This window comes from Cavia porcellus, unplaced genomic scaffold, assembly GCF_034190915.1.
Source record: "Cavia porcellus strain 051 isolate PalLab524CR breed Dunkin Hartley unplaced genomic scaffold, mCavPor4.1 scaffold_7, whole genome shotgun sequence".
Lineage (NCBI taxonomy): Eukaryota > Metazoa > Chordata > Mammalia > Rodentia > Caviidae > Cavia > Cavia porcellus.
Genome location: NW_026947490.1, coordinates 13,813,110 through 13,832,460, shown reverse-complemented (window position 1 = coordinate 13,832,460; position 19,351 = coordinate 13,813,110). Strand labels below are relative to the sequence as shown.

Here is a 19,351-nt window from a genome sequence, read left to right as displayed (position 1 = left end):
CTTCTTTAATTGTATGTGTGACCTATTGGTTGTTCAGGAGGGTTTTATTTAATTTCCATGTGTTTATGAAGTTCTTGTGGTTTCTTTTGCAGTTGATTTCCAATTTCATTGCACTATGGTTGGATAGTATGCATGGGATAATTTCAGTTATTTTGCATTTACTTAAACATGTTCTATGAGCTAGTGTGTGGTCTATTTTGGAAAACATCCATATGTAGCTGAGAATGTATACTCTGATGTTGTGAGGTAGAATACACTATAGACATCTACTAAGTCCATTTGTTAAGAAATTTGGCTCAGTTCTAATATTTCTTTGTTGATGTTTTTGTCTAATTGATTTGTCTATTTGTGACAGTGGGCTATTGAAGTCCCCCATTAGAACTGTATTAGTGCTTATTTGATTTTTCCTTTTTTTTTTTTTTTTTTTGGCACTGGGGATTGAACTCATGACCTTCTGCTTGCCAGGCAGGCACTTATGCCACTAAGCTAAATCCCCAGCCCAATGCTTATTTGATTTTTTCATGTCTAGTAATATTTGTTTTGTACAGTTGGGTGTGCTGCTGTGTCAGGAACTGGAGACAGAAACCAAATTTATGCACATGGTCTCTAACATTAGGGTTTAACTTAACACTTTTTCCAACTTTACAATGGTGTGAAAGCTTATTTATGCAACTACTCTGTTTATCACTTTCCATATAGTATTCAGTAAATTACGTAAGATATTCAACGTAAAATGGGCTTGTGTTAAATGATTTTGTCCAGTAGTAGGCTAGTGTACATGTTCTGGGCATAATTATAGTATAGGTTTAAGACTAATCTATAATGTTTTTTAGTTTAAATGTATATCAAATGCATTTTTTTTTACTAACAGTAGTTTCTTCCTAGAGTGGCTTTATCAGTACATATCCCACTGGAAGTATTCTTTCTTAGTTTTTTAATTGTATTTTTTACTTTCATGAGACTCCATGTATTATTGTTTCTTCTACATTTGCAGAGCAGTCCCTGAGTTCCAATGCTAGCCCTGTCATTCTGTAAATGTTCTTATAATTACTGGGTTTTTATTGGATGCCAAAAGTTTGTAAGGGTTGTAACCTTTTCTGTGAAACTTGCTTGAAACCTGTTTGCGAAGAAGTACTGCCAAAATTAATGCAGCCTGTTTTGTGCTTAGGTGCCTGAAGGAAGATCCTGCCACCATGTCCCTGCTGCAGAGAAGCCTGGATCCTGAGAAGACCCTGGGCCTAGTGGATGTGCTCTACACAGCTGTATTGGACCTAAATCGTTGGAGGGCAGGAAGGTTGGTACGCACCAGTCACTTGAATTGTCTGTGCAAGAGCTGTGTGTAAAAGAAAAAAAATCATTTAGGTCCATACCCAGAGGGGGTGCAGCCTCATAGGTTCTGTGTGTGCTCATGTCACTGATTGTGTGTGAGTAAATAAGCAACCAAGAGAGCTCTTCAGCAACTTTTTATCTTGGGGTTAATTTAAACTCACAGAACATTTGCAAGAATAGAACAAAGAATTGCTCTTTGCCATTTACTCAGATTCCCTAATTTGTTCACACTTTGCCCTCATTTTTTTATCATGAGGGTAAGTCCATCAGGGGAACTTTCAGTTCAGTTCACAATCTCTTTAGGAACTGGGAGCAGAAAAACGTTTAGAAAATTTACTTATGTCTTTCATGAAATTTACTTGTGTCTGAAAGTTGTTGTAAGATCTGTTGTAAGATTATCTCTTTGTGAACTGTTAGTTTTTGAACTGATAAAGATCTTGAACTTCTACCAGTGGGCCAGGGAGGTAGATCATCGGCACTGTGCCTGCCTGGCAAGTGTGAGGCCCTGAGTTTGATTCTTAGTGCCAAAAAAAAAGTCTAGCTGTGCCTCCTTTCCATTTATTTCTTAACTCCTGAGTACACACACAAAGGCTGATAACAGTATCATGACTTCTGTGTGGTTACACCAGCCATCATCTGCCTGAGCTTGTACGCTTTGCCCTTTTTTATCCTTCTTGTTCCCTTTCAGCACAGGAAAAGAGTGCTCAGAAATCTTTAGAAATAACAGCCATCCATTCAACAATATTGGTGTATAGTGACCAGAGTCCTCCCTATGCCACCATCTACTGTGTAGATTTGTCCACTGACCTTCTGGATTTGCCTGGCTCTTAGTCCCTGTCCTGAAGACACAGAGCCAGGCCCAGCCAGTTGCATCCCCCAGTCTATCCATGCTTTGCTTTCCCTTGCTACCAAACGTTAGCATTTTCTCAGCCCTGTGTTAGAGGGTATAGATTAGGAACACTCAAATCTCACTTGAGTGCTCATTTATATATATGGGAAATAAGTGAACCTGATATTAACCACAGGGTCTTTCTTGTTTTTAAAGTTTTTGGGTTTGTGTGTTCCCGAATATTGAACCCAGAGCCTCATGGATGCTAGGCATCGAAGTCTTTCTTACATACAAAGAGGTCCAGGGCCAAGGATTTAGGTCAGTGCTGTAAGCAACTGCCTGGCAAGTGTGAGGTCATGAATTTGATCCTTGGTACCAAAAAAACCCCAAAGAGGTCCATTTCATTTTCCAATATGTAAATTTGGTTTCTGTTGTTTTGTTTTGTTTTGTGGGGGGGGTTTGTCCCCAAATAGGGAACAAGCTTTACCTTGCATCCAGATCCAGCTTCAAAGAGAGATCTGTGACTTTGGGAACCAGGCTGACCTGCCTTCTGGAAATGGAAACAAACCTTCAGGTGGCCTCCAGAAGACATTCTCCAAACTGACATCCCGCTTCACCAAGAAAGCATCATGTACCAGCTCTAGCAGCAGCACAAATTATTCCATCCCAAATACCCCTTCCAAAAATGTCTTCATAGCTGGGTGTTCAGAAGAGAAGGCCAAAATGCCCACTCATATTGATACACGGTTACAAAGCATTTTGAACACTGGTAATTTCCCTAGGACTACAGATCCCTCACAATCAGCTCAAAATTCCAACAATCCAATGGCCAATGGTTTTCTCGTGGAGAGGCGTGAAAACTTCCTGCATGGGGATGACAGCAAAGATGAAAAGGGCATGAACTTACCAACTGATCAGGAAATGCAGGAGGTGATAGATTTTCTCTCAGGCTTTAACATGAGCCAGTCGCATCAAGGTTCTCCACTGGTGACAAGGCGTAATTCTGCTGTCACAGCCATGATGACTGAGCAGAAGGCAGGAGCCGTGCAGCCATCACTGCCAGTGCCCCCTTCACCGCGGCAGACACAACCTAGGACACACACAACTCTGACACCCCAGCCAGGTCCTGCACCTCAGCAACAGTCCCCAAAGCAACCGCAGCCCCAAGTCCAATACTACCAAAATCTGCTGCAACCCTTTGGGCCACAGCAGCCCCCACCTCAGCCTCAAGCACCTGGAAAATGGGTACACAGCTCAGCCCAACAGCCAGCACAGCCTGTGGGAGCAGGTCTGTCTCCTCTTGTTCAGTGGCCTGGCATATCTGATCTCAGTTCTGACTTGTACAGCTTGGGTCTAGTGAGCAGCTATATGGATAATGTGATGTCGGAGGTTTTGGGACAGAAGCCACAGGGACCTAGAAATAACACCTGGCCAAACCGTGACCAAAGTGATGGAGTCTTTGGAATGTTGGGAGAGATTCTGCCTTTTGATCCTGCAGGTACGTGAGACCTTCCCATTTCTTACACCATTTGAACATAAAATGTAGGACTTCTCTGGCTGGGTATGGTGGCACATGCCTGGAACCTCAGCGTTCAGAAGGCTGAGGCAGGATTGCTGTGAGTTCAAGTCCAACCTGGAATATATAGCAAAAAATAATAATAGTGACTGTTAAGCCCTGTCTGTGATACTCTTACTTACAAAGGTAAAAGAATTGAATTCTCTTTTAAAGACCACTTTTCACTGTGTGAGAAGCAAGTACAGGCCAGATCTAGCAAGAAAGAAAGCAATAGTGAGAAAGAGATGGAAAAGGTAATTGCAACTACGTTTCACTTTATGCAGGACAGGATTGAGGCTAAAAGAAGTGGAGCAAATTGCTCATACTCCTGTAGCTTAAATGGGTATCAGTCTAGGCCCTCCTGCTTCTGAGAGTCAAGGCAGATGGCCCTTTGTAGGTAACATTATCTCTGGTTATACAGCTTGTTCTGGTGGTGCTCATTTGTCTAAATGCTGGTACTTATTTAAGATGGTAGAACACCCCTCTGCCTTCATAGACTATGAAGCTTCTTCTAGCCTAGATAGTAAAAAACAAAACCATCAGATTGACTCTAAGGAATTAGAGAAAGATATAAGGGGCTGGAGATGTGGCTTAGTGGCACAGTGCCTGCCTGGCAAGCACAAAGTCCTGAGTTCAATTCCCAGTACCAAAAAAAAAAAAAAAAGAGAGAGAGATAAAACCAAATTAATAAAAAGGAAAAATACAGGGCTAGATATTTAGCTCAGTGCTAGCAAGCACAAGGTCATGAATTCAATCCCCAGTACAGAAAAAATGAAAAAATATAGCCAGGCATGGTGGTGCCTGCCTATAATCCTGGTATTCCAAGAGAATAAGGCAGGAGGACCAAGTTCAAGCCCATTGTGGGCAATTAGCAAGACCCTTTCTCAAAACAAAAAATTAAAAAAGGACTGAGGTTATAACTTAGTGCAAAGGCTCTTGTTTAATCCCCTGTATCTGGCGGTGTTGGGGGGTTAATATATAGCAATGTATGTATATTATTTTCTTAGGTAGGAAAATGTTGAAATCGTACCAGGAGCAGTGGGTTCATAGGCAACTGTTTTTCAAATTTTAGAGCTCAAATAAATCTAAGTTTTAAACTACTATGGACACAGAAAGAGGAAACCAATAACCTAATTCATTTTTATGAAGTCAACATAACTTTATCATAAAAAACTCTATAAGAGGGGCTGGGGATTTAGCTCAGCGGCATAAGTGCCTGCCTTGCAAGCAGGCAGTTGTGAGTTCAATCCCTAGTACCGATAAAAACGAAAAAGACAAAAAAAAAAAAAAAAAAACTCAAAAGGATTTTTTTTTCCTGTCTTTTTGAAACAAGGTCTCACTGTACAATTTAGACTGGTTGTAAGCTCACTTTGTAGCACAGGCTGGTTTTGAATTTGCAATACTCTTCCTGCCTCTGCCTCCTGAGTGCTGGGATTAAATGTGTGCACCATCACACACGGTTATAAAGATTATTTTAAAAAGCAGTATAGTGCATCTCACTTATAATACAGAGACTATGGATAGATGCAAGAAAATCTAGCAGTGTTTCAAAACCATAATAACTGATACTAAAATTTTTATTTTGGGGATATAAGAATGATTCCTATAAGGAGCTCTGCTACTATACAACAATCCAGTACTACTTATCAACCAAGAAATAAAAATTGATCTTATCAATAGATGCTATAAAAGCTTTTGATAAAAGACACTAGCAATTTTTAAGCAAAACAAAATAAGCCCCTCAGAGTAAAATATGAATAAAAGAAATTTTCTTTTTGGATTTTTTGAAACACGGTCTCAAAAAGTTCACTATATAGTTCAGTGTGGCCTCAAACTCACAGTGATCCTCCTGCCTCAGCCTCCTGAGTGCTGGGATTAAAGGTGTGTGCCACCACACCTGGCAGAAATTTCTTGAATATAGAAAAGACTGTATCAAAAGCCAGTAGCAAATAATGTCTTACATAATGAAACAAATCATTTCAGTATTAAAAAAAAAAAACAGTAAACAGCCGGGGTTAGCCATTTTAATCTGTAGCATGTAACTCTTGACTTAGAATTTCTAGCAAATGCAGCAAGATGAAAGTAAAGTAAGTGTATAAACTCTAGGAAATTATAGATTAAGAAAAAGTATTTCTCTCCAGGTGTGGTGGTACACCTGTAATTCTAGCACTCTGGGAAGCTGAGGCAGGAGGTTCACATTTTGAGCTCATCCTGGGCAACTTAGTGACTTAGGTGAGACTCTGTCTCAAAATGAAAAATTTTTAAAAAGAGCTGGGGATGTATTTCACATGAGAATGCCCTAAATTTAATCCCCATCCCTGCACTCTCCCCAAAAGCACATCTCTTTGTTGGTAATAAAATTAAAAAAGCAACTCCTTTCTCCTAAAAAAAGCTTCTAAATTATTAAGAGTATATGATAAAGTACATGCCATTTAGGTATATAGATACAGACCTTTATACTAGTTTTTGTTTTTTTCTTTTTGGTACTGGGAACCTTGCGCCTGCCAAACAGGCGCTTATACCACTGAGCTGAATCCTCAGCCCCCTTTTTTTTTCTAATTCAGCAAAAGGAATTCAGAAGTGAGAAATATATTCCATCCATAGGAAGAATACCAGGAAATATTATAAATAAGCATAGCAAATATTTGTCCAAGTAAATAAACACCAGAAAAGGAGATTCTTTGCTAAAATACCCTAGCACTAAATGAAAGATATGTCTGCTTTTATCTTTCAGAAAACCTCCCAGGGCTGCCCAGGCTGGCTTGTTCATCTTCTTGGGTAGATGGATGCAGGGCACATTGCACCCATAGTCCTGGGCCACAGACCAGGGAAAGTTCTACCCTTCTATGAAAGTGCAATCCCCCCTGGCTGCCACCAGTGGGCTGGGCATGACTTATTTCCCCAGTTGGTGATAAATGTTCTGAACACTTCTTGACAGTCATGTAACTAAATCAAGAACACAGATACAGCCAGGAATGGTGGCACATACCAGTAATCTCAGCATCTGTGAGGCTGGAGAGGAAGAAATGTGAGTTCAAGGGTAGCTTGCACGACAAAGCAAGACCCTGCCTCCAAAAAAAAAGGCAAGGGGATTGGGCCTTTTACTACATTGCCAGACCCTGTGTGTCAAAGAGTCGAAGCACTGTTTGGCAGAATTAATCATCTTTGAGCTACACTGAGGCCCTGACAGTTTTTTGTCTTTGACCTCAAATCTTACTCTTAAAAGTGTTCCTTTCTGAATTGCAAGTCCTTGATATCACCTCCTGTAGAAGCCACTTCTAGGTCTCAAGGTCTGTATAGCCTTTTGTGCAAATTAAGGACATTAGCCAGGCAAGGTGGTACACTCCTGTAATACCAGCACTTGGGAGGCTGAGGCAAGACCGTCCCAAGATCGAGACCAGCCTGGGCTACAAAGTGAGCCTAAAGTCAGCCTGAACTGGATAACAAGATCATATCTGAAAAAGGAAATACAGACAAACAAACAAAGGACTTTAGAATAGAATGGCCCTTGTTGTTCAACAAACACAACTCCTGGAGCATGGTTTTATGAACTGAGATCCCATCCTTAATTGCAGCCCTGTCTAGTATATGTCCTCGCACAGTGCTCTAAAAACTAGCTAGAAATGGGATTGTGTTCAATCCCTGGTAATAAGAAAAAAAGAAAAGAAAAGAAATGGAATTGTGCCCTAGAATCTTTCCCAATTAGAAGGTAAAAGGTATGCAGTGTTGAATCATATTTTGTTTGTGACCCCTAGATACTTTCCTCCCATATCTTTACCCCACCCTACCCCACCCTGGTGCTGGGGATCCAGTTTCTGCCTATTTGGCAAGTGCTTTACCAGCCATATCACCAGCCTCTATCCGACTGACTGATGCTTTGCTAACTTTCAAGTCACTGGTTGGCCATCTGACTTCCTAGGTTGTTAGGAACTAAGTACATAGCAGCAAGATACTGGAAAATGTAGATGTAATTAGTGCAGTGGTGCCTCTATTTAAAAACTGAATTTGTTCTATGATTTTGGAAATGATGGCCACATTTGTGTTTGTGTGGAAAAGATGACTATGTTCATATTTGTCACCCAATGCTGTTTATAATCAAAAACAAAACTTTGCTAGATGCTTATTTGCAAACCAAATGGTTCATGAACCGAGATACCACTGTATTTGTCTTTAAAATGTAGTCATGGAGGCCGGGGGGTTAGCTCAGCGGTGTAAATGCCTGCTTGGCAAACGCGAGATCGTTGAGTTCGATCCCCAGCACCAAAATAAATAAAGTACAATAAAACAAAATATAGTAGTTATACATGCCAGGGGTGGTGACATACCTGGGGTAATCCCAGTACTTAGGAGGCTGAAGTGGAAGGATCTCTGCCTCACTACAGCCTGCACTACATAGCAAGACTCTGCCTCCAAAAAAAAAAAAATGGCGGCTGGAGATTTAGCTCAGCGGCATAAGCACCTGCCTTGCAAGCAGGCAGTCATGAATTCGTTCGATCCCTGGTACCGATAAAAAGGAAAAAGATGGAAAAAAAAAATGGGAAAAAAAATGTAATCAGACATAAATTAAAATTTTCACTTTCTATCTTCCTTTCACATCCAGCATGCCTTTCTCCTAGGCATAGTACTTTCTGACCGTCTCTGCACACTCTGTCCTCACGTTTCATACCTGCCTGCTGAAAGTTCTATCTCACCTTACCAGACACAGCTTGCAGCCAACTTTTGGGGACCCAGCCTGGCAGCTCCTGACCACTTTCCATGGTGTGCAAGCAGCATGTCCTCAGTACGTGTGGCAGGAACCAAGAGGGCAACTTAACCTCAAACCCTGTTTGTTCCTTTGTCTCAACCCAGTGGGCTCAGACCCCGAATTTGCACGCTACGTGGCAGGTGTGAGTCAGGCAATGCAGCAGAAGCGGCAAGCCCAGCACAGTCACCGCCCAGGCAACCCTCGGGGCAACTGGCCACCCATGGATGATGCCCACCGGACCTGGCCTTTTCCAGAGTTCTTCACAGAAGGGTAAGTGCTGGGTACAGCAGGGAAGCCAGGTTTGGTATCTGGGTGTTCCAAATGGAGTCTGTGAGAAGGAAGACTAATTGACCTTTTAATACACTGGTCACCAGTTCAGTTCCAAGCCCTCAGGAGAGAGTGATGAGGTTAAAGCTGCAGGGGATTAGAGTTTTTATGACTGTAGGTTGTCAAGTGGCATGATGTGCCCCTGTGTATACAACCTTCATATAAATTCATGATTTAAAACAAGTTTTTCTATCTGAGACAAAGATCTTACCTGATAGTGTTTATAATATTGAACATGATCTTTGTGCTGCAGTGAGCAGGACTGAAACTCTGGGAATTATGGAACGCTATCATTATAGCCTGCCTGAAGGAAAGCGGGGCCTGGGCTGTGGCTCACTGGCAGAGCACTTGCATAGCATGTGCAAGGCCCTGGATTCTCTCCCCAGCACCACCATCATCATACCAGGTTTCACGTGGAAGCCACAGGCTTCTGTGTGGAATAAAAGTAGGTACTGAATTATATATTACTTTTGAAACAAGGGGAAAGAAGAAAATTTCAAGTTTTTCGATAGGAGAAACATGACTATTATTTGGTCAGGACACAAGTGCAGGGTCTCCTACTCCTTTAGGGCTGGGTGGGTAGTGACACTGCCTTGGCTTTCCAGCCAGCATCCAGATTGACTGCAGGAGGCTGTGGATCAGCTTCTCTTTACCTTCCAGGGATGGTCTGCATAGCAGCTGGTCAGGTGCTCAGGGTGACTCAGCCAGCTCCAGTGATGAGACATCTTCAGCCAACGGGGACAGCTTGTTCTCCATGTTTTCCGGGCCTGACCTCGTTGCTGCTGTCAAGCAGAGAAGGTAGGAAGAGACTCCTAAACGTAGAGGGGTGGGATGTGTGACCCAGGGCCACCTTGTGGGGAAGTCAGGAACCCCATTGCTGCCAGTTTGCTTTTTGAGCTGAAAGGGTTCTTCCAGCACTGTCTGGCAAAAGGCCTCTAAATAGCACCTTCAGAAATAAAAAAAGATTTTTTTAATTAAAAAAAAAAGAGCACCTTCAGGAGGTAACTGCAAGGAAGAGAGGCCTGGTCTAGTGAAGCTTCTGAGGGACCACCACACAAGCTTGTAGACCAGGTGGCCTAATGTGGGGTTGAGTTCTCGCTAGTAGAATAGGTTATAGTAGACAAAAGTGTCAGTATGATAGGTGGATCATACTGGTATTCGAGAGGATTCGAGAGACAAGGTCTGCCCGTGCTAGTCTCTTCCTCGCAGGAGACAGCCCTTTCTGTGGGAGAAGCAGGGCCTGGGTAACTTCTAACCTAGCCTCATCAATAGACTCTCCAGTTACAGGGAAGGGCCTGGCCCTCTCTGATCCTCAGTTTCTCTGTCAAAGGAGGTACTGGGGACAATGACTTCTGAATGGCACTCACAATTGAAAGTGGTATCACATGTTCAGATCCAAGATGATTTCAATTTAATAAAAATTAAAAATTGTAAGGCTGGGGATTTAGCTCAGTGATGTAAGTGCCTGCCTTGAAAGTATGAAGTCATGAGTTTGATCCCCAGTACCAAAAAAAAAAAAAAAAAAAATTAAAAATTGCACTGGGAGGACTGGGGATTTAGCTCAGTGGTGTAAGCACCCGCCTGGCAAGTGCAAGGTCGTGAATTTGATTCCCAGTATCAAAAAAAAAATTTTGCAGTAGGACTTGAAATAAGGGGCAAGTTTGATTAAAAAGCAATGGAGAAGCCAGGCATGGTAGTGCATGCTTTAATCCCAGCACTCTGGGAGGCTGAGGAAAGACAATTTCAAGTCCAAGCCCAGCATGGGCAACTCAGTAATTTAGCAAGACCCTACCTCAAAAAAAGGGGAGGGGAGTTTTGTGGTGGCACACACCTGTAATGCCAGCATTCAGGAGGCTGAGGCAAACTAAGCGTTTGAGGCCAGCTCAGCTACATAGTGAGTTCAAGGCCAGTCAAACTATGTAGGGAGACCCTATCTCTAAATAAATAAATAAAAATGAATTTTAAAAAAAGGTTGGAGATATAGTTTAGCGTAAAGGCCCTGAGTCCAAAAAAGAAAAAGGTTGGAGACTGCTGTGGGTCAAAGGAAATTGAATTCAGAGGTGGCAAATTAAGGGACATGGAGAGAATGTGAAAGCATGCGGGGCACCAAGGTGAGAGAGGTGCAAGTGGGAAGCCCTGGTTCCCAGGCCCCTGTGGGAGGGGCCAGGCTGCAGTGGATGAGTAGTGAGAGGCATGTCGATGAAGATAGAAGGGTAGGTTACAGAGAATAGTTAGTAGTGATGTTGACCATGATGACAAGCTATAGGTGCTCTCTGTAGACTAGGCCTTGGGCCAAGTACCTCACATGCATTTGCTCACTTTTCCCTATCACTGTGTTGTCTTGTTAGGTAGCTCTGCCGTAACAAAGTATCATAGAGTAGATGGCATTAGCAATACAAATTTATTTTCTCACAGTTGTAAACACTGGAAATCTAGATGTTGGCAGGGTTGGTTTTCTCTGAAACCCTCCTCCTTGAATGGCACTGACAGCCTGTCTTACCATTGCAGAGTGGTGATAGCTGGCTTCTCCCTCTGGCTTTAATGATCTCCCTTCAGTGTGTCTCTTCTTAAAAGCCAGGCTGGAGGGGCTGGGAATTTAGCTCAGCAGCATAAGTGCCTGCCTTGCAAGCAGGCAGTCAAGAGTTTGATCCCCGGTACCAATAAAAAGGAAAAATACAAAAAAAAAAAAAAAAAAAAAAGCCAGGCTGGACTAGGGCCCAACCTACTGCCTCATTTTAACTTACTTACCTGTAAGGCCCTATCTCTAAATGCAGTCACATGAGCTTAGAACTTCAGCATATGAATTGATAGCAGACAGTTCAACTATAACAGTCACCATATGAGTACAGGTTTACTCCCAGTTTCCAGGTGAGGAAACTGAGGCTCAAAGTTAAATGTATTCATTCATACATCAGCATCTGTTATATACTATGCCTTTGTGGTATAGCAGCAAACAAAAAATTGCCTTCCTTCCTCATGGAACTTAGAGACTAGTAAAGAAGGCAGATTTTACAAAGTGTCATGTTGGGTTAGGTGTTGTGAATAAAAATACAGCAGGTGTGAGGGTTGAAACTGCAGAAACAAATGGGTTTTTCTCCTTTCAGAAGGGTGAATGAGGCCTCTAAACAACAGAGCGCTGACCGAAGTGAGTGAACAGCTGGCAGAGGCTGTGTGAGGGTGAAGGAATAAGGGTTTAGGCGAGTGCGAGGCCCATGTGTCTGCATGCAGCACTGCTGTGAACCAGGACTAGAGCCACTTCTGCAGAGACTGCTAGGAGCACACAGAGCACTGGCTCTCACCTGCGTTCTGCCTCGCATTCAGGGCTCATTTACTTTTAATTCTGTACATGGTAAACAGCCAGGGTCTACTGAACCATTTAATGAAAGCCAAAGCTGGTGGTCTCAGCCAGCAGATGAAAAAAGCCAGTACTCTTCTTTATGCCTGCCTTGCCCATCCCATCTGCATGCATGTGCTGTTTCCCTGACCCCTGAACATGACAGACTCAGGACTTCACATACAACCGGAGTCCCACGACACCAGAGACAAGCAACTAGGGTGTCCCCCAGAGCTAAGCAGGACAAGCAGCCAGGCAACTACTATTCTGGGTTCTTGGTTCTTTCAGGAAACACAGCAGTGGAGAGCAAGAGACCAACACGCTGCCCTCGCCATCTCTCCTCACTACAGTAGAAGACATGAACCAGGTATTGTCAGCTGGCCCATTGTAAAAACCATGAGCAAAGCTCCAGAGCTTCAGTTTAAGAGGACCACTAAGTCGTGAGGGTTCTTTGTGCTGAATCACTTTTTTTTCCTGATTGTCTGAATGATTAACTATGTCAGCTGGCTCATCCAAATGTAGAAGAAGCTCTAGGGTTGTACTGTCCCATATTGCCATGTGCAGCTGTTCAGTTATTCAGTTCCATGGGTGCATTAGCCATATGTGACTAGAGGCTTATGTGTTGAACACATACATCACTGTTATTATTGTAAGAAATTCCAGTGCTCAAGGACGAGGGCAAGGCTGGGACTCACACCCTGCCTGCCTACTAGGTAGAAAAAAAGGCCAGAGATCTGGGAGGTGGGAAAGGATGACAAATCACCAAACATGCCACTAAGAACTCTTCTTTCTCTCAGGATAACAAAACCAAAACGTGGCCACCCAAAGCACCCTGGCAGCACCCTTCTCCGCTCCCCAGCACAATGCCCAGCCCAAGTGCACCGCTCTATGCAGTTGCCAGCCCTGGAAGCCAGTGGAACGACACCATGCAGATGCTACAGTCCCCTGTGTGGGCTGCAACCAACGACTGCAGTGCCACCTCCTTCACCTACATGCAGACTCCACCACAGCCCCCAGCCCCACCCGCACACAAGGCGGCACCCAAGGGCTTCAAGGCCTTCCCTGGGAAGGCTGAGCGAAGGCCAGCCTACTTGCCCCAGTACTGATGCAGGGTCAGCCTGCCTGCCTGCCTGCCCAGAGCTGTTGGGGCCAGTACCTCTGCCCCATGGCTGACTAGTTGATACCAGCCCCCAAGAGGACCAGTGCACCCTGTCCCAAGGAGGGCTCCTTGGCAACAGGGGTAGTTGGCAGCTCCAAGCCTTTATCGCCTGGTTTCTCAAACTTTGAAGGCAGCAGACCCCTGGAAAACCAGCTGAAGATGGAGATTTCTGACACTCAGGGGGATGCTGGATAATCTGCATGTTTAAGCACCTCAGGTGATTCTGATGCAGGGGGCCAGAGGCCACACTCTGAAAAACACAGTTCTAAGGTTGCTAATCCTGCTGTGTGTTGGGAAGGTGTCAGGCCTGAAGGCTGACAGCAAAACTGACCATTCTTCTGAAAGCTTCTCCTTTTCCCTCCTTAATACATTGAGTGGTGACCACACCAATCACTGATTTCATAGCTATTATTCATGTAGGCTTTTAGTTAAAACATCTGCCTAAAATGCATTCAGTAGTTTAAGATAACAGATACAGTCTGGGGATGTGCTAACACTATACTTAAACTTACTCAAAATGGGCAAGGTAGAGAATATTGCAGCCAGAAGTATCACCTGGTGTTCTGTGAGTGGGCAGCTTTTTCTACCCCGGAAACACCCAGGGGATGTACCCCCTACCAGATTCACAAAAGCAGGGTTGTGAAAGTGATTCCGGAGCTCTGTTGCTGATGGTGCATGGAGAAGAGCCAGCTGGCTGATGTCTGGGGCAGACAGAGCTGCACCTGCTGCCCTCAGAGCTTCCACACTTGGACAGAGGCACTGTGCAGTCGTTGGGATGCTGAGCTGTAGCCACTGGATTGCAAGAGACACCTGCACTTGAAACCAGTGATATCTGTGAGCTGGCTCAGAAGACAAACCAATTAAGATGTGAGCAAGAATTAAAGTCTTTTCTTTAAAAAAAAACAAAACAAAACAACACCTCATTTTCAGTTAATATGTACCATGATTAAGTAGATAACATCTTGTGGATTTAGGGATATTTTCCAGCCAGAATGGATCCAGAATTGAATGGTGCTTAAATTGAGAAATAATAAATATATCTATATAGACTAGACATATCCCACTGTATAACTGAGGTTGCAGAAAGTTCTTTATATAAAACTTATTTAAATTTTTCATATTTCATCTTTGAAAAAGTCTAATTAAAAATCCATGATATTTTCTGGTATGAAAGTTTGACAGTATTAATATTTTTTTTATATTTTCTTAAATCATTAAACCATTTTAATATATGTTAACTACTAATAAATGGTTTATTCTTTCTAACTCCATATAAGCTTTTCCAGCAAAGATTGTAATAACACATTTATGTTCTCATTTTTCTACAAATACAAGTAAATTTATATTTAAAAATACCAAAAAGAATAAATAAATAAATATATATATATATATGTACACATACCATACACACACACACACACACACACACACACACATTACAGAGGACCCTTAGGTTGTCTGAGCCCAGCCACCTGCATTTTTAGTACTGTGCTGTCGGGCTGTTCCAGGCCTTGGGTATTGTCTTTTGTTCCGTATGGAGATGTCACTGCTGCCTGTACTTAATGATCCTTTCACACATTCACCTCACCTTGTTTACAGAAAACTGTGTGTACATAGAGTTTTTCAGGCACGTGCTTTGCATCAACCCTGTGTGGCTCTTGTCTGTATTAGCTGTCACAGTGTGCACACTAATCTCTGTTAAAGTTCTTTGTGGCTGTTTTACTTGTAAGATAGTTTTCTGTTTCCTTCAGTAATGTGTCCAGAGTACCCAGTACTTGGAGTTCTGTTATAATAAAGTACTTTTAATAGGGCCTCCCCAAAGACCTCATGGTGGACAGAGGTCAGTGCTCAATGCCCCAGTGCAAGTGACATTGCTAATTGTCACTTTCCAGTTTGTTCTTCTCAATTTAGGAAGATATTTCATAACTGTATCTCCATGGGCTGAGAGACTGTGTGAAGCTGTTTGTGTAGTCTCCATGTAAGTGCTGTGTTCCCAGCACCGCCTTGCTCTGAACACTGGTAATTCCAGGTGCTGCGCTCGGCAGAGGGGTCTCGGCAGAGGGGTCTCGCCAAAGCGCATGTGTGTGTGCATGTGTGTATACGCGCGCGTGAGTGTGTCCTTGGCATGGCCGGGCATGGCTGCCTTGCTCCGGCATCAGCAGGACATTTTGTGAATAGTTACAATGCTTCCAAACTGGAACTCTACATTTTGTATCTTACTTTTAAAGCTCCTATAAGTAAAATAACTATTGGCTTTATTAAAAAATATATACATTTAATAATACTCTGTATCTTTATTTAAACCTAACCACAGCAGATCCCACTTCAGAAGTGCTACCTGACTTACCACTGTGAAAAGCTGTGCATGAGTTGATTTTTACATCAGTCTGTCCTCTGACCGTGAGACCTGTCAAGAGGGAAGAGGAGTTAGGGATTCGGAGGAGCTGGAGTAGATGGGCAGAAAGCTGCATCCAACCATAGCCTTCCTGCTGGCTGCCCCAGGGATGTGGCTGCTTTAGGCCTCGCACAGGTACAAGTGACACACCTGAAGGAGGATAAAGACGCTCTCTGGGTTGGGATCTGCTGACATGTCCTACTGCATACAGGTATTGTGACCTGCCTGTCCACCTTTCCAAGGAGCAGACCCACGGAAGCAGATTTGTTCTGTCTTCCCTGCCAAAACTAGAGACATTGGTCTTTGCTGAGAGACCTTCCCTCCCAGGAGTAAAAAAACCTGTTTCCCTAAATGGTGCCATCCTGCCTAGCAGAAGGAAGATAGACTATCATGAAAACCACAAGTGGATGGTAGGTTATAGAAGAATTTCAACTCAGTTTCGCATACCAAAAGGCAACGTTTTACTGAAGTGGATTTTTTTTTCATGAACTTAGGAAAATAGAGTAATGTGAACATTAATATATAATCCACAAGCCATTCAGGCTTACTGCTTAGATACCCTGAAGTTGAGCACAGGGACCAAGTCCCCAGAGCCCTCCAAATGTACCTCAGGACAAGGATACTTAGTTAACAGCTGTGTTGCGTTGCATTCCCATCGGAAAGTCATATGAAAAATGCTAGCAAGGGGCTGGGGATGTATTTCAGTGGTAGAGCACATGCATAGCACACCCACAGTCCTGTATCCAAATCCCTAGCACCAGTACCCTAATAAAAGGCTCCAAGAAAGAAAAAGAAACCACTTTGGAGCCTGGGATTTAGCTCAGCAGCACAGCATCTAGATTGTCAGTTCAATCCCTGGTACAAAAAAAAGAAAAAGAAAAATCACCCACTTTATTCAAGTGTTTTCCTGTTTAAGTAACCAGTGCTGTTTACCAGCTTCAGCTCATAACATTGTAAGAGAGGTCTTGCGATTCTATGTGCTGAGTAAATGGATAGCAGTAAAAGTGAAAGCTCTTTGGTTTTTGTTTTGATTCAGTGGAACACATGTCATACTTGGGCTCTTAAGAGAGCTCTTGGGGGCCTTGGCTCATTTAAGAAATGGAGAATACACAGCAGCTAAGGTACTCACAAGATTTGCATCCTCCTTTCCTACTTCAGGTGCTCCTGCCAGGTGCAGCTGTGAGGAGATGGCCCCCTGTGTGCTGTGTGGCCACAGTTGTGACTTGCCTCCTAATTTGAAAACAAAATAGAAATCAACACCTTCCATCTGGGCCTGGTAATTGAAGCTGAGGCAAGAGGACTGCAAGCTTGAGCCTAGCCTAGAAAATTTGACAACTCAAATTTAAAAAAAGAGCTGCTGGGGTAGGTTGGAGGGGAATAGCTCAGTATGAAGACCCTGGATCCAAGCCCCAGAACTGCCAAAAAAAGTCAGGCATGGTGGTGCACAACTGTAATCACTTAGGCGGCAGAGGCAGGAAGACTGCCCTAAATTCAAGACCATTCTGGAAAACACAAGATCTTGTCTAAAAAAAAAAAAAAGAAAAAGGCTGGGCATCGTGGCTCTGATTGTGAGACCCATCAAGGGGGAAAACAGGTTAGGGATTTAGAGGAGCTGGAGTGGATGGGCAGAAAGCTGCACACAACCATAGCCCTCCCACTGGCTGCCCTAAGGTTAGAGCTGATTTAGGCACTTGGGATGCCGCAGAATCAACCACAAATTCAAGAAGCCAGCCTGAACTATATAAAGATACCCTGTCTCAAACAAATTAATACCTCCTAAAAGTCACCTTCTGAATTGCTGAAAAGCCATGTAGAAATATATGGACCTTCCGACCCAGGAGGAGTCCAGGGACAGGGACAGGCATGTTGCTTCTAGCAGCCTTATGATTCTTAAGGGATAGAAGCAAGCTGCTATTCCCGTGGAAGGGACTGGATGTGGCTTGTGTTGGGACCAACTTGGGGACATGGGCATAGGTAGCAGGGAAGGATTGTTTCATGAGTACCATGCTTATTTCGTAGGGCCTAGGCCCTTGCTACGAAAATGATACAGTCCCTACTGTTGAAACTCATCTTTTAGTGTAGACACCCCTACCTTGTCCATCTTGAGCAACAGTACCACAGTACACAGTGGTTTGCCTGTGGCTCAGACTGAAATCCTAGAAATCATTCTTGATTTCTTTTTATTCTCATTTAAGTAGTCAGAAAGCCCTATTCATGTTTTTCCAAGTACATCTGAAATGGGGTACTCTTTTTTTTTTTTTGGTTTGTACTGGAGATCAAACCTTGTGCTTACCAGGCAAGTGCTTGAGCCACTGAGATAAATCCCCAGCCCATCCAAGTACATTTGAATTCCTGCATGGTCTTACATCTCTACCCATCAGGCGCTCCCCAGGCTCTCCTACCTTTCTAGGATCTCAAGGTTTCCCATCCATACAGCCAACACCCCTATCCTAACCACACGATCTTGCCTGTTGATTTTTTTTTTTTTTTTTTTTTACCAGGAATCTAACTCAGGACCTTGCATTTGCCAGGCAGGCACCATGCCACTGAACTACATCCTGGCACCTTGCTTGTTGATTTTAAGGTTGCTTAAGAATCCATCAGTGACTAGGTATGGTAATCCTAGCACTTGGGAGGCTCAAGCAGGAGGATTGCCATAAAGTCTGAATTCAAAGCCAGTCTGAACTACACACTGAGCCCGTCTCAATAACCTCTCAGTAACCTGTGGCCAGCGTCGTTTTTAACCTAGCTTTTTCATCCATCACACCTCTTAACGCTGCGCTGGAATTTTGTGTGTTGGCTTTTGTTCTGCCCACTAGAAGGCCTCAATACAGCAAGGAGGCTAGAAGGCCACAGGTCCAGGGAGAAGCACAGCTCCCAGTATCACAGCCAAGCAACTTGAGAAAAATGAAAGGAGGTGCTGAAAACTAAATAAAACAAACCAGAGTTTTAAAAAGGCTCTCATGTTGGATAAAAGGAATACACACTATTACACTGGGTTCCGTGGCAAATATCACAAGTAACAAGCCTTATCTGGATAATTTACTGCAACCCTTCCTCAAAATAAAAAGCTGGGGCTGTATCTCAATGCAAAGGTCGTGGGCTCAATATTCAGTACTGGGTATATATCCATATATCTACATCTATATCTATATAGGTATACTATAAAATACCACACACGGACCGGACTACATAGATCTTTAATAAGTATAAAGCTTTCTATTCTCATGGCAACCGCACCCTATGTTGGCGGGGTCAGACTGTTTTAAAAGTGCGAGCAGCAGATTCACAAAGGAAACCGCGACGTGTCGAAGACCAAGGCAAGCAAACAGCCTCTAGAGGGCACAGGGAGCAGACACCCCCTAATGACCGCGACCTCTAGCGAGCGCAAGCGTAACAGCCCCACTGCGCGTGCGCACAAGCGCACACTGCATCCATCCCAGACGTGCATACTAGGATGTTCCGCCAGTCACCTTTCATCTGCCCAACCCCAGACCCTGCGGCGCACGCGCACATCGCACATGCGCTCGTCCCGTCCACCCCGTACGTGTCAGCCCCCACGCAGGCGCGCCCTCCCTTCCTCTGTACCTGCACGTGGTCGAGTCCGCCTTGCGCGTGGACTCGTTTGCCCATCCCACGCACACACCCAGCGCATGCCCACTCCTTGAGCGTCTCATGG

General features: G+C 43.7%; 1 protein-coding gene and 1 long non-coding RNA gene across 4 annotated transcripts in view; one reads left to right on the top strand and one right to left on the bottom strand.

Moving 5' to 3' along the window:
- The window catches only part of Garre1 (granule associated Rac and RHOG effector 1), a 100,620-nt gene extending 85,061 nt beyond the window's left edge, over positions 1-15,559 (top strand). For 2 of the 3 annotated variants that reach the window (XM_003467198.5, XM_013149788.3), the window contains exons 9-14: positions 1,169-1,294; positions 2,632-3,656; positions 8,562-8,727; positions 9,445-9,582; positions 12,407-12,485; positions 12,916-15,559. In XM_003467198.5, coding sequence (XP_003467246.2) covers positions 1,169-1,294; positions 2,632-3,656; positions 8,562-8,727; positions 9,445-9,582; positions 12,407-12,485; positions 12,916-13,224 — 1,843 coding nt within the window. In that variant the 3' untranslated portion in view covers positions 13,225-15,559. Of the gene's footprint in view, positions 1-1,168; positions 1,295-2,631; positions 3,657-6,447; positions 7,508-8,561; positions 8,728-9,444; positions 9,583-12,406; positions 12,486-12,915 lie in introns of those variants that run through there. The other variant, XM_063252565.1, reaches the window with a different exon arrangement.
- On the bottom strand, positions 11,167-19,351 carry LOC134476840 (uncharacterized). Its single transcript, XR_010048604.1, has 3 exons — positions 19,261-19,351; positions 16,802-16,902; positions 11,167-15,684 (listed from the first exon to the last, which is right to left on the bottom strand). It is a non-coding gene; the product is annotated as an uncharacterized LOC134476840 (long non-coding RNA).